Raw genomic sequence first — 14,213 nt, 5'->3', positions numbered from 1 at the left:
GGTCCAAATATTAGGAAAACTTTGTAAAATCATTTCAGTAGAAAATAATTAATACTTAGTTGTCATCACAGTATTTTCCATAATATTGTCCATCAAGCCTGAAAGCTTGCCTGAGAATACTGCTGGCCGGGAGCTGCTTCAGTAGCACCTCCTGGCCAGAGCCTGCTTCTGGCACCACACTTCATCTCCTGCCCAGAGCCTGCATCCTTTCTTACACCTTTTTCCCAGGCCAGAATTCTCTCCTGAACCCATACCTTCTGCTGGACCCTGCACCCCAGTCTCCTGCTCCAAGCAACAGCCCCCTCTGTAGCCCAAGCTCCCTCTCGGATCAACGCTCTCCAGCACTCCAGTCCCCTTCTCAAAGCTCCCTTCTGCATCCAACCTCTGTCCGAGACCCCACACCCCCTCCATAGAAAAGTACAGCCCTTGACCACTAGTTAGATTTCCTCCCCCCATCAAAAATTATTGCCCACCCCTGGTCAAATACATCCAGTTCCAGATCTTCTCCATCCCCTTTCAGGCGCCCCTCTCCTGAAAGTATGCTACATCAGGAGATGCAATTACGTCTGAATCTCAGAGCAGTAGAATATTACCTGAAGACCACATGGAAAATGGGTTTTACTTATTTTCTAATTTCCAGGGGGTTGTGGGGAGTGGGGGAATGCTGTAATCCTGCTCCGGACTTGAGACAGCTGAACATCTTTATTTACAAGCTGAAGTTCAGATCAGGACTCGAGCATCATTAATCCCAACATTTGATCCATGTGACTGATACACTGATCTCTTACCTCCAAGGTCATTTTTTTCCTTGTAGCAATTCAGCTTTGCTGTAGAAAGTATCTGAGACATTGAGTAGGCAGCCCCCAATACCAGGTGCTATTGCTGTACTTTTTAGAAGTACTTACTCCATGCCTTCACACCTATGATGGTCAGATTGCTAAAAGGCCTTCTCATAGTTTATTGTCCGTCCCTCCACCCCCCAATGTACCAATTAAAGAACCTCTATCTTTTTGCAAGTGCCAGTTGTAGGGATTCCACTTATGTCATCTCATTAAAACAAAAAAGCAGCCATGTAGCACTTTAAAGGATAACAAAATAATTAGGTGACAAGCTTTTGTGGGACAGACCCATTTCTTCAGATTTATAGTCTTACCAGAACAGACTCAATATATAAAACACAGAGGTCCAAAAATTGTTATCAAGGTTGGCAAGTCAGATAGACAAGCAGAAAGAGTGGAGTGTGGGGTGGGGAAGTTAAGTGTTAGGTCAAACATCAGTGTGAAAGAGTCCTTATAATGGGTCAGATAATTGCTGTCCCTGTTCAAACCATGTGTTAATGAGCTGAATTTGAATATGAATGTTAGTTCCACACATTCTCTCTGTAGAGGGTTGTTGAAGTACCTTTTCTCCAGAACACAAATTGATAACCAGATCAATACCACTCTACTGGAAACCCACTGACCACTGCACTTACCTACATGCTTCTAGCTTCCATCCTGCACGCATCACGTGATTCATCATTTACTGCAAGCCCTGAGATACAATTGCAGCTTCTCTAATCCTACTGACAAAGACCAAAAACTACAGGATCTCTACCAAACATTCATAAACCTTAATTACCCACCGGGAGAAGTTTAAAAAAAAAATCAACAGGGCCAGAGAAATACCCAGAAAACAACTACTCCAAGATAGGCCCAAAATAGCCAACAACAGAATGCCACTCATTACCTACAGCCCCCAACTCACACCGCTGCAATGCATCATTAAAGACCGACAAGCTATCCTAAATCCTTATGCCACACTCCAGAAGGCCCTAGGTGACAGACCTGTTCTCTCCTATAGACAACATCCTACCCTTAGGAGGATTCTCACTAGCAACCACAGGCTATACCACAGTAATACTAATCCTGGAACTTTTTCTTGAAACAAGCCCCACTGCCAACTTTGTCCACCCATCTATTCTGGAGATACCATCACTGGACCTAACTGCATTAATTACAGAATCAGGGCCACATTCTGCTGTCCCTCAACTAATGTCATATATGCCATCATGTGCCAACAATGCCCACACACTATGTATGTTTGCAAACTGCAAACGCTCTTCACCAAAGGATGAATGGATATAGCGCAGACATCAAAAATCTCCAAATACACAAACCTGTCAGCCAGCACTTTAATGGAGTGGGCCATTCTATTAAAGAACTGAGAGTTTTTGTGCTCTGGAGAAAAGAGACTTTAATAATGGTCTATGGAGAGAAAGTTTGGAACTAACATTCATATTCATATTCAACTTATTAACGTGGTTTGAACAGGGACAACAATTACCTGACCCATTGTGTAAGGACTCCTTCACATACTTTGATGTTTGACCTAACACTTAACTTCCCCAACCCACACCCCTCTTTCTGCTTTTCTATTTGATTTGCCAACCTTGATAACAATTTTTCTGATTTTTTTCAACCTTCATAATGATTTTTGGACCTCTGTGCTTTATGTATTGAGTCTGTTCTGGTAAGGCTATAGATCTAAAGAAGAGGGTTTGTCCCATGAAAGCTCATCACCTAATAAATTATTTCGTTAGTCTTTAAACTGCTACATGACTGCTTTTTTGTTTTGATAGACTACAGACTAACACAGCTACTGCTCTGTTACTAGTCATCTCATTTGATGTGTTGACTTTTGAAACCTAACCTAAGACTTTATCAAAAGTAGTCTCTAAGTTTCTTTTAAATTGAGTTATACTGACTGTGCTTTACCCTTAAAACTGCTTTTAGACAAAGACATGGCTAAGTGTCATGCCCTAAATATTCTAAGGGTGCGCTTTCAATTTGTATATTTTGAAGCTGTTCTTTGCCTGTAAAAACAGGATGAAAGATTAGGTAGTATTGATACAGATCTGAGTTTCCACTTTTCTTAAACTATGTTGTGAATTGACCAGTGTAGAGCAATTATGAGAGTGACATCTCAGTCTATTTTTCTTTTTCGAGAAATGTTCCCATCCTAGAGATATGGACAGTGGACATACTTGCCCAGTGTTAGGCCACAGTGGAATCTTTGGTATCTGAGGCTAATTTTGATATGTCTGTCTTATAAATTTAGGCAGACTCCTAGCATCCATGTCATGTAATCCGTTGTTATGCAAGAGCTACCAACAATGAGATATGCATGGATAAACACTTGAAAAAAATTGTTACAAACCTTGTAGTATCTGTGGCTCTTTGAGATGCATTATCCATATATATATGCCATGACTGGCCTCCCTTCCTCTACTACTACATAGCTTCAGTACTGGTGAAAAATTGAGGGGTGGTTAAGAGTGCTCCCTGTAAGATGAGTGCTTGGGCAGCCACCCAGGAGAGATTCAGGTGCTGCCCAGCTGATGAGCAGAGTGCCCACAGCCTGCACCATCTGTTTGTATTGGTGGTGCACATCTACAAATATTTTGATGCACACCACAACATTCATTCTGCCCATGGATGAAAAATAATTAGAGGAAACACTGGTGCTTGTCCCTTCCCTGTATGCCTTTGAAGACACCAGGATACTGTGGCACCTTCTCTCCAATGGATTCTGCTGGCCAGAAGAATCTGACCTCAAGTTCATTGGACATTTGTGAATAAACAGTGGCATGCGTGTGTGTGTTTTTATGTATATGTATGAATGTGGACGAATCACAGATAATTTAAGATTAAGTAATAGTTTCTTCTTCTTGCTTTTTGGCATTTGAACTTAAACTTGTTATGTGCACTATTTTACTGTTTCAGTTATTGACTTTTAAATTGCAAACAAAGCAAGTAAGTTTCTGCTTATAAAAAGTTAATTTTCTGCAATGTAGATTCTTAGCTCTTGGCATTTGTGTTTCATGTGGCTCTCATGCTTTCTATATTAATATAATTAATGCCTGGGAAGGTTCCCATAGGAGTGGAATGACTGCTTCTGCACACACCTGCAATTCCCACTGATACTTTTATTTCTTTTAAGGAGTGGAGAAGAGGCGTGAAACTGGTTATCCTGGGAGCATTGGCTGAGACTTTGTAAATTGTGGTAGCAGAGGGTGCTCTTTGCCTTGTCTACACACATTCAAGTTAAGAGGATACAATTTCTAATTTTTAGCGGATTTACTTAAACCAATGCAAAGCACTGTGTGGACACTTGTAAAAAAGAACAGGAACAGCTTACTTTGGTATAGCTTAAACCTGTTCCCAAACAATTTATGCTAAACTGCAATAAACCTGGTTTAAACCAAAATAAGTGTCTATACATCCATTTGTATCAGTTTAAGAGTATAATTAGAGTTAATCATTTTTTAAATTGACAACTTTTTAAGGTTGTTGCAACTTTCTTGTGTAAAGATGTCCTTAGACTACACATTTGATTTTGTTCCCTGATTTAAAAAAATGAAATTCCTATATTTAATGTCCTAAAACCAGCCTTAAACTTGTGCAGTAAAATCTTGGCAACCAAATGGGCTGTCTCCAGCTCTCAAGTGTATTTTTTTCTGTCAGTTTTTTTCACAGTAATACAACTGAAATAATTGTGTTATGTACCATATGACTTAGTATTTGTAGTAATCTCCTTTACTAATGAGTTTCTGTTCTGTTTTACTTCAATCATACGTTTATTTCTTTGCTATTTTATACATTATACCTCCAGGTTATCTGTCTGAACAAACAGACCCTAAACTTTTTCTAAATCAACACTGCCCTCATGAACAATGGTGCTAGTTTAAACAGCTCAGTAATACAGAGTAATCTTTAACCCATCTGCTACATAGAAAAATCCAGACATCTGTGTTTTCATGCCTTTTGAAGATGTATTGCGGTATTTGAGATAACAATGGAGAGTTGCCTCTTTCTCAGATATGTTGAGTAGGGTTAAGTAAAAGTAACACTTTGTTGTATTTGGTTTAATAGGCATGCTTACCATTTAACTGAAAAATCTTGGAAAAATGTGGGCATGTATGAAGTAATTAGTGTGTTGGAAATAGTAAGTTACTACTAGTAAATTACATTAAAGCAGTATTCACATAAAAAGTGTCAAGGTCTGTTAGCAAGTGTGCAAAGAGGATTAGTTACTTACATGAACATGACTTGCTGAGAAGGGTGATCAAGCCTTTGAGGTTTCTAGTCTGTGTAAGAAACTGCTCTGGGTCTACTTACTATTATTACTTATTGCATGGGGAAATTTATATGTTTGGTGTGCCGATGGAGTATAAACCTCTTTCTGCTTTATTATTTATCTAGAACATCTGGTGAAGAAAGAGAACTTGAGAAAACATCAAAGGACTCTTCTACTGAAAATAAATGATGCCACTGGAAATTTTTTAAAGCACAAATAAAAGGAGATGGTTAAGTTTTGGATTTCAAATGTTGACTGAAAGTTTTAAATAATTTTATAAGCATAGTATTTTAATGTTTTAAAATTTTGTGGAATAAAAGTCCTCTTTAATGTTGGTTTTAAAAGTATTTAAGTGTTCTTGCTGATAGTTTTGTCTAGCATTATACACAATATACACAGTACAAATATGAAAAGAAAATTTGGGAAACTGAAAAGATGCTTGCATATCACACTTGTTGGAGCCGTGGTGAGATTTTTACCTGACTGCTATATGTTAATGTCTAGTTAATGGCAGGAAAAAGTATCAGCACTTTTTAAACTGCCAGAAAGCTTCATTTGCATAAACGTATCCTCTTCCTAAAATACCAACCTCTGTGCATAGTTTTCAAAACTCTGATATTTGTCAGACTGTCTTTCCACTGTGTTTTGTAGGAGTTGAAAGCCACATTTTATAGCAGTTAAAATGTTAATGCGTAAGTATGCTTAATCAGTTGTTTTTTAAACAAAAGTTTAGTTTTGTTCTTGAAAACTCATTGTGCCAATACATAATACTGTGACCTTCCACAGTATGTTTTTGGTATTCTAGATGTTACACAAGGGAAAAAAACTGACCTTATATTTCCATTGTACTTATTGATGCACATAGATAAGAAAACATTGTATTGAACCGTTTCTAAAAATAAAAGAATTTGAATGGATATAGAAGCAAATGATTCTTTGTTTATGTGTGTGTCTTGAGAGTTGCTTAAATTAGCAGGCAGTCCTATGGCTCAGAAGTATGAGTGCCAACACCAGGTCTAATTGTGAAACCTTAAAGGAATAAGAAGGAAGATGGAGGAGAATTTGTTATGGAATTAATTTAGGCTAGAAAACCTACATATTCCTTGATGTACTTCAGGAAATTTGTCAGGAAGACTTTCAAAGTCACAAAGGGCATAAAGTGTTCGTCTCTTATTGAATTCCTCTTTGTGTCTGAAAATATCCCCTTTTCTTTCCTTTTTTTCTCTTTTTTTTTTCTCCTTTCATTAAATGCAAAGCTTAACATGCATTGCATTGACACCTTTGTCTTGTTTTAAAACTTACTTCAGGAGATAGAGCTGGACAGTTGAGTTTTTCAAAATTCTACGGAATTTGGATGTATGTTTGTAAGATTGAGTTGAAGAAAATAAATGAAGTATTCTTTTAACAGAGAAGACTATGTCTTATCAGATTGATAATTATAGGTAATCCATGAGACGATGAAAACGCTTAAATGTTATGGATTTACTGTATATATAGTGTTCAGCTGCTTCATGTATTGCAGCATTTTTACCCAATATTCACTCATACTTTTTTAATATCCAGTGTTACTAAATAGATAAATGTAGGTGTAAAAGCAGCAGATGGTGCCCTTTCATTAAAACCATTAAGAGAAAAGGGAAGTGTAGTGTTCCATTAGTGCTCTATCAGAAGGTTGATTTCTAGTATTGGAAAGTAAAAATGATTCACTATTATGAAACAGTCTTGCAAAACAGTGAAAGTTTATCAGCAGGAGCAGAACTTGCCTGTCATTTGCTATAGTGTTTTGGTGAAGGGAATTTTTACTTGGCTATTACTTACCACCTCTCCCCCTCAAAAAAAAAAAAAAAGACACATGCTGTGCAAATAAGATTTAGGAATTGGGTTGTACAGAATAGTTTTCTTATAGTATACATTTGAATAGCATAGTTGCATTATTGACACTAACATTTCAAACATGATTGAGTCTAGTGAAAGGTATTTGTATAACTATGTACATATGCATATAAACTGAGTTGGGTAGATGCTACAGATATCATGGGTATTATGAATATCTGTATCCAGAAGCACTGGTCTCATCACTGAATCTGATTAATATCAAGCCTAAACCTCCCTTGCTGCAGTTTAAGCCCATTGCTCCTTGTCCTATCCTCAGAAGCCAGGGAAAACTGTTTTTTCCCCTTCTCCTCTTTTAGGTACTTGAAAACTGCTATCATGTCCCCTCTAAGTCTTGTCTTTTCGAAACTAAACAAGTCCAGTTCTTTCAGTCTTCCCTCATAGCTCATGATCTCTAGACCATTCATCATTCTTGTTGCTCTTTTCTGGACCTTCTTGAATTTCTTCACATTTTTCTTGAAATGTGGTGCCCAAAACTGTACACAGTACTCCAACTGAGGCCTAACAAGAACTGAGTAGAGCAAAAGAATTACTTTGTGTCTTGCTCAGAGCACTTATGTTAACACATTGCAGAATCATGTTTGCTTCCTTTTGTTTTTGTTTTTGTTTTGCAGCATCACACTGACTCATATTTAACTTGTGGCCCACTATGACCCCTAGATCCCTTTCCTCAGTGCTCCCTCCTAGACAGTTGCTTCCCATTCTGTATATATGAAGCTGATTACGCATGCCTAAGAGGAGTACTTTGCATTTGTCCTTTTTAAACTTCATCGTATGTACCTCAGACCATTTCTCCAGTTTGTCCTATCCTTCAAAGTAGTTGCAACCCATCCTAGCTTGTATCATCTGCACACTTGATAAGCTTACTCTCTATGCCAATATCTGAATTGTCGATGAAGACATTGAATAGAACCGGTCCCAAAACAGACCTTTGTGGAACTCCACTTATGTCCTTCCAGCATGACTGCGAACCTGAGAAAGTTCCCCAGCCATTTATGCACCCACCTTAAATTAACCCCATCTAAGTTGTATTTGCCCAGTTTATTGATAAGAAGGTCATGTGACACCATATCAAATGCCTTACTGTAGTCTAGGTATACCACAGTGGTGTCCAAGACAAATTCACCTGATCACCACAGCCCCCAGCCCAGCCAGGCACCATTCCCCCACTCCCAGCCAGGCACAAGCCCCTCCCCCTGCTGCTAGATTACTCACTGCAGCTTCTGTTCGAGCTGTCCCAGGGCTGTCGCCACTGTCGCATGAGGCGTGCCTCAGACGGCGCTGCTGCTGCAGCCGCTGTACAAGCTGCCCCATGACTGGAGCCCAGAGGAGCTGCCTCTGCCATGTGCTCGTCCCACCACCATGTGATGGGGTATGTGTGGAGTGGCTGGATAGGCACTGCACATGTGCAGCCCTAAACCACATTCGTCACATCCTGCTGCCCCATTACTACATATAGCAAATGGAGCATATTGGGCACTGGTTCTCCCTTATCCACAAGACTTGTTATCCTATCAAAGAAAGCTATTGAATTGGCCTGGCATGATTTTTCTTTACAAATCCATGCTGGATATAACCTTATTTTCTTCCAGATGTTTGCAGATGAATTCCTTAATTACTTTCTCCATTAGCTTTCCAGCACAGAAGTTACAGTGAGTCATCTGTAGTTGCCTGGGTTGTTCTTATTTTCCTTTTTATATACGGCCACTATATGTGCCCTTTTTTATTCTTCTGGAATCTCTTCTGACTTCAGGGTGTTTTCAAAGATGATAACTAAATGCTCAGATACTTCCTCTGTCAGTTCCTTGGGTATTCTGGGATGCATTTCATCAGGCCCTGGTGACTTGCAGACATCTAACTTTTCTAAGTAATTTGTAACTTATGTTTTTGATCTTCTAAACCACCCCTTTCCGCCTAGCATTCACTATGTTAGGCATTGTTTCATACTTCTTGGTGAAGGCTGAAACAAAGAAATCATTAAGCATGTCTGCCATTTTCAGGTTTTCCTGATACTGTTTCTCCCTCCTCACTGAGCAGTGGGCCTACCCTGTCCTTCATCTTCCTTTTGCTTCTAATATATTTATAGAATGTCTTCTAGTTACCCTTTGTCTCTAGCTCCTTTTGTGCCTTTGCCTTTCTAATCTTGCCCCTGCATGCATGTAGTGTTTGCTTATATTCATCCTTTGCCATTTTTCCTAATTTCCACTTCTTATATGACTCCTTTATTGATTGTGGGATCATGCAAGATCTTCTGGCTAAGCCAAGGCGGTCTTTTACCCTACATTCTGTCTTTCCTATGCAGTGGTGTAGCTTGTTTGGGGCCCTTAAAAACATCCCTTTGAAAGACTGCCAACTCTCTTCAGTTGTTTTTCCTCTTAATCTTGCTTCCCATGGGACCTTACTTACTGTTATCAGAATATGCCTTCCTGAAATCCTGAATCTCTATTTTGTTGTTCTCCCTTTCACCATTCCTTAGTATCATGAGCGCTATGATTTCATGGTTACTTTCTCTGAAGCTGCCTTCCACTTTTAAATTCTCAACTAGTTGTTCCCTATTTGTTAAAATCAAATCTAGAACTGCTTCCCCCCAGTAGCTTTTTCCACCTTCTGAAATAAAAAATTGTCTTCAAAGCAGGCCAAGAACTTCCTGGCTAGTCTGGGCCTTGCTGTGTTAGTTTCCCAACGTATGTCTGGATTGATATTCTACACTGTTAGTTTCAGTACAGCTTGGTCTGCATTGTATGTAGGGAAATACTACAAATGCAAAATCATAATTGAGATTTAAGATAGCAGCCTTAACCCTCTTGCCCATTATCTGTATGCATTACAAATAGGGCTGTTGATTAATTGAAGTTAACTCAGCATACAGCAGATATTGGCACTAAGACTGATAGCGGAGAGAGCTCAACGAAAGAACAAAAATGTATACACTTGCTTCGTTGATTTTCAAAAAGCATTTAACAGTATAGATCAGAAAGTGACTTGGGCGGTGTTGGAGTCACACAGAGTGGATAGCAGACTAATACGGTTGTTGAAAGAGATCAGTGATAATGTGGAGGCAGCGGTGAGAACATACGGGGAGTTGGGAAGTTGGTTTAAAACAAGTTGAGGTACGAAACGAGGAGATCCAATATCGCCAAGTATCTTCATTGCACATCTGGAGAGAGCGATAGACAAGATCAAGGAAGAGGTAGAAGGGATATCTGTGCACAGGAAAAGAATTAACAACTTGAGGTTCGCGGATGATATAGTTATCATTGAGGAAGATGACGAGAAGCTAGCGAAAACAGTGCAGGTGTTAAACGAAGAAGGAAAGCGGTACGGACTGATTATGAACATCGATAAACAAAAACAATGGTATTTGGAGATAAGGAAATAGGAAGGAAGATCAGTGTTGATGGTATTGAACTAGAAAACGTAGAGGAGTTCACATTTGGGGAGCAACATTATGATCTACACTGTAAGAAGGAAACGGCGAGTAGCATAGCGAAAGCAAGAGTGAGTTTGAAGGCGATGGATAAGATCTGGAAAAGCAAAGCAACTAGCTTAAGAACGAAGCTGGGCATCTTGAAAATGTGTGTATTCAGCAGCATGTCGTATGGATGTGAGACCTGGGTTGCAATGAAAGATTCGAAAAGAAGAATATTGGCATTCGAAAAGAGTTATTTATAGAAAGATTCTGAGAATAGGATGGATGCAGAAGATCACCAATAAGGAATTATGTAGGAAGATACAGCCAAAAGAGAACCTGCTGCAGAAGGTTATAAAACGGAAGCTACAACTATTTGGGCATATTTGCAGAATGAACAATGAATGAAAAATCAAGACCCTGGTATTCGGCATAATGGACAATTCGAATAAGAGAGGCAGACCCCACAGAGAATGGATAGATGATATAGTAGATTGGTGCGGATCTCGTCTACAGAAACTAAGCCACTCTGCACTGGATATGGAAAAATGGAAGGAAATAGTGAGAGGCATCAGACACCAATGGGTGCTGAGCCCACAGTTGATGATGATGAATAACTCAAATTCAGTGTTACTGGCCCTGTTAAACAAATACCAATTAAAACGTATAACAAATGACATTGTCAAACAGTCCCTGCAACTAGCTCCAGTCAGATAGCCACAGCAGACATAGCTGCACTACCAGCTCACTGCACAGCCCCCTAATGTAGCACTTATTGTAGTTCCTCTTGGATTCTCCCCAGGCAGAATTCCTCTATTTGCCTGTCCTCTGTCGGAGCTGTGATCCTTGTATTTGCAAGTGTTCCTTCTTTTAGTGTACACAGTGCCTGTAGTTAGTTTTCAATCATCCCCTTGTCACGAAATGCTGAACCTTTGGGAGTTTTGCATTAGACATGCATTTCACCTAGAGGCCTATTACCTCTCAGGTGTCTAGAATGCACCAGCAGCCTTCCTGGTACATGTACTCATTCAGAACAGCTGTAGAGCCAGGACATGATCACAATGCATTTTGCCATCACCCAGCAGGTCAGAGGACATGGGATTTGGAAAAATCTGTGCTTCTAGCTTCACAACCATGAACTCAGACCATGCCTCCAGTGATACTGCTTGGGAATCACCAAAGAAGAAATGGACACAAGCAGGCACTCAAAGAAAACAGTTACTTTCCATAACTGGTGTTCTTCAAGGTGTTGCTCATATCCATTCCATGACCTGCCCTCTGTCCATGCTATCAGTTTTGGCAAGAAACAACTGAGCATGCGGGGGAGCTGCCAACACTTCATTTTGGGCCATCCAGGGACCACCCTATGGATACTACTGAGCATGAAACTGACAGTGGTGCATGTGGTGAACACACACACCTAATATGATGTACATGAGCAACTCATCTCTAAGAACACTAGTTACAGATTCTCAACCAGGGCTGTGTGTTATCTGTGGGGGTACCCAGAGGACTTCCTGGAGGTATATGATCTCATCTAGACATTTTGCCTAGTTCTATTAGAGGCTGCACAAAAAGCACTAGCAAAAAGTGAGTACAACCTAAAATTTCATACCACTAGTGTATACTGCTCTATACGTTAACCTACTGAAATGTAAGTCCAATTGATTTTATTATAAGGTAAGAGGCAGTAAGTAGGTTTTATATCTAATTGAGATGAACCTGGGTGGGGGTATGCAAGATCAATCAGATTCCTGAAAAAATGTACAGGAGTCTGAAAAGGCTGAAAGCCACTGGTTTAGTTGATCTCAAGCAGAACTAGTTGCAAGAGCTCTTTGCTTTCAGCAGAACCACTGTTGTTCAGCTACAAGCCCTAATATTGACCTTTGTCACGTACCTGTTCATACTTTATGTTGTAAAAATCTAACAGACCTAACCCAAAGCACAGAGATGCACACTATGCCGGAGTCAGCCATGTGCAGTATCAGGGCAGTAACTGATGCTTGAAAGCAGATGATTCATTGAGGCCCAATCAAATTTTAGACAGTGAGAAGAAGTGAGGCTGGGCGTCTGCATGCATGCTAGCCTGACAATGCCTAGTTTTTACATCTGTCATGGCAACAACTATTGGTATAAAGTCAAGGGCTTTTATTATGCTTATTATTTATATATAAAAATTAGCACTGCAGTCTAATGGGTAGGCACTGGACGGGGACTCAGAGCTGAATTCTATTTTACTATCCAGCTGACTTGCTGTGGGAGCAAGCCTCGGCTTTTGTTACCAGTCCGAGGCTTTGCCTACCTAGTCTATTTAGGCTATAACCCCTTTGGGATCAAAGACCCCTGCAGGTCTTGCCTGCTTGGTGCTGCTTCACTACTGTGCAAGAGCCCTGCTTTAAATTCTTCTGTTCTCTTAGGACTGAGGGCTTCAGTTAATACAATTTCCAAAAAAGTCACAAGCCTGCATCTATAACTATATAGGCTAAGATCTTGTTGGTACTTTGGTGGCAACCTTTAGCTGTACATACACGTTATCATTTGCAGTATGTTGTGTGATCAGTTAATGAAAGCTGCATTGTAATGCTTAGGTGCAAGGGGACAGAGTCAAGGTTAATTCTGCATTTTCTGCCCCTGTGCAATTAGTGCCAACTGCATAACTTTGTTCATAGAGCAGGTATTCCTAAGAAACTGTTACTAGTTAAAAACACTACATGCCAAACTTAAGTTGATCTAGTTACTTCACTCAGGGCTGTGAAAAGTGTCACAACCTGTACTCCCCAATGCAGGTGCAGTTCTGTCAATGAAAGAATTCTTCTGTCAACCTAACTACCTCTTAAGGAAATTAATTTACTGCAGAGACAAGCCCCTTCATCACTATAGCAAGTATCTACACTACTTTGCTACAGCTATGACACTGAGGCTCTGTCTACAGGAGCAAGTTAGCTTCACTGCATCTCAAAGTAAATCTCCTTGTGAGGGGTGACTAAGCCAGAGTATATACATTTAAAAATCTTTCATTTACCTTGATGGGGTGTTACAGACTTAAGTTGTGATAATTTAAATGCTAACATCATTAGCAAGTAGCCAAAACAAAATCCCCAGCTGGTATCTTAAAACTTTAATTGCAAATGGACAGCTGGGTCCATTACTGGGTTTGACTCAGGACTAATTCAGAAGAAAACATTAAACTAAAACCAGACCCAGCTGTCCTGTGATAGCTCCTGAGATTCAAGGAATTAAAGGATTTTTTTCAAAATGTGACTTTTTGCAGTGTAGCATCCTAGTCACTTCACTTGGCATGTGAGAGGGCCACAACACAACCTGCAACATTAGTAGCACTTCTATCTCCTGGGCAGGAAAATGCATATTTTATATATATATAGCAAATTCTCAGAAAGAGCTGTAAGTTATGTCTCTTAGCATTACCAGATAAATGGAGGACTGGCTTTTGCAAATTGATTGGTTTAAAATCCTATATAAACCAGTCATTTAAATACAAATTAGAGACATTGCCTTCTGGAAGTGAGAGGCTGAAGTGTAAATCTCAGGTTACATAGAACAAGCATGATAGAAAAAGCTTTATTATAAAACTACAGACTATGCTTACATTTTTGGTTTCCTCATCTCAGAATACATCTTCCACTCTTTCTAGTAAGAAAATCTGCACTGATTGGCGTCCTAGAATTCAGCTGGATAAGCCATCATACAACAAAACCAGTAGTTTTAGAAATTATACCAGCCATCCATTTAATCACAGTTGAAATACTAAAGAGGAGTGTAAACCCCTATGTTA

At 39.6% G+C, this 14,213-nt stretch overlaps 1 protein-coding gene across 3 annotated transcripts in view; it reads left to right on the top strand.

Annotated features, from left to right (window-relative positions):
* Positions 1-6,036, top strand: part of PSIP1 (PC4 and SRSF1 interacting protein 1) — a 65,012-nt gene extending 58,976 nt beyond the window's left edge. For 2 of the 3 annotated variants that reach the window (XM_074994927.1, XM_074994926.1), the window contains exon 17: positions 5,244-6,036. In XM_074994927.1, the coding sequence (XP_074851028.1) occupies positions 5,244-5,307 (64 nt within the window). In that variant the 3' untranslated portion in view covers positions 5,308-6,036. Of the gene's footprint in view, positions 1-3,981; positions 4,085-5,243 lie in introns of all 3 variants that reach the window. The other variant, XR_012645659.1, reaches the window with a different exon arrangement.
* Positions 6,037-14,213: the final 8,177 nt, after the last annotated feature.

Source organism: Carettochelys insculpta, chromosome 5 (genome assembly GCF_033958435.1).
Source record: "Carettochelys insculpta isolate YL-2023 chromosome 5, ASM3395843v1, whole genome shotgun sequence".
Classification (NCBI taxonomy): Eukaryota; Metazoa; Chordata; order Testudines; family Carettochelyidae; genus Carettochelys; species Carettochelys insculpta.
The sequence above is the reverse complement of the archived record's forward strand: the minus strand, read 5'-3'. Positions and strand labels throughout refer to the sequence as shown.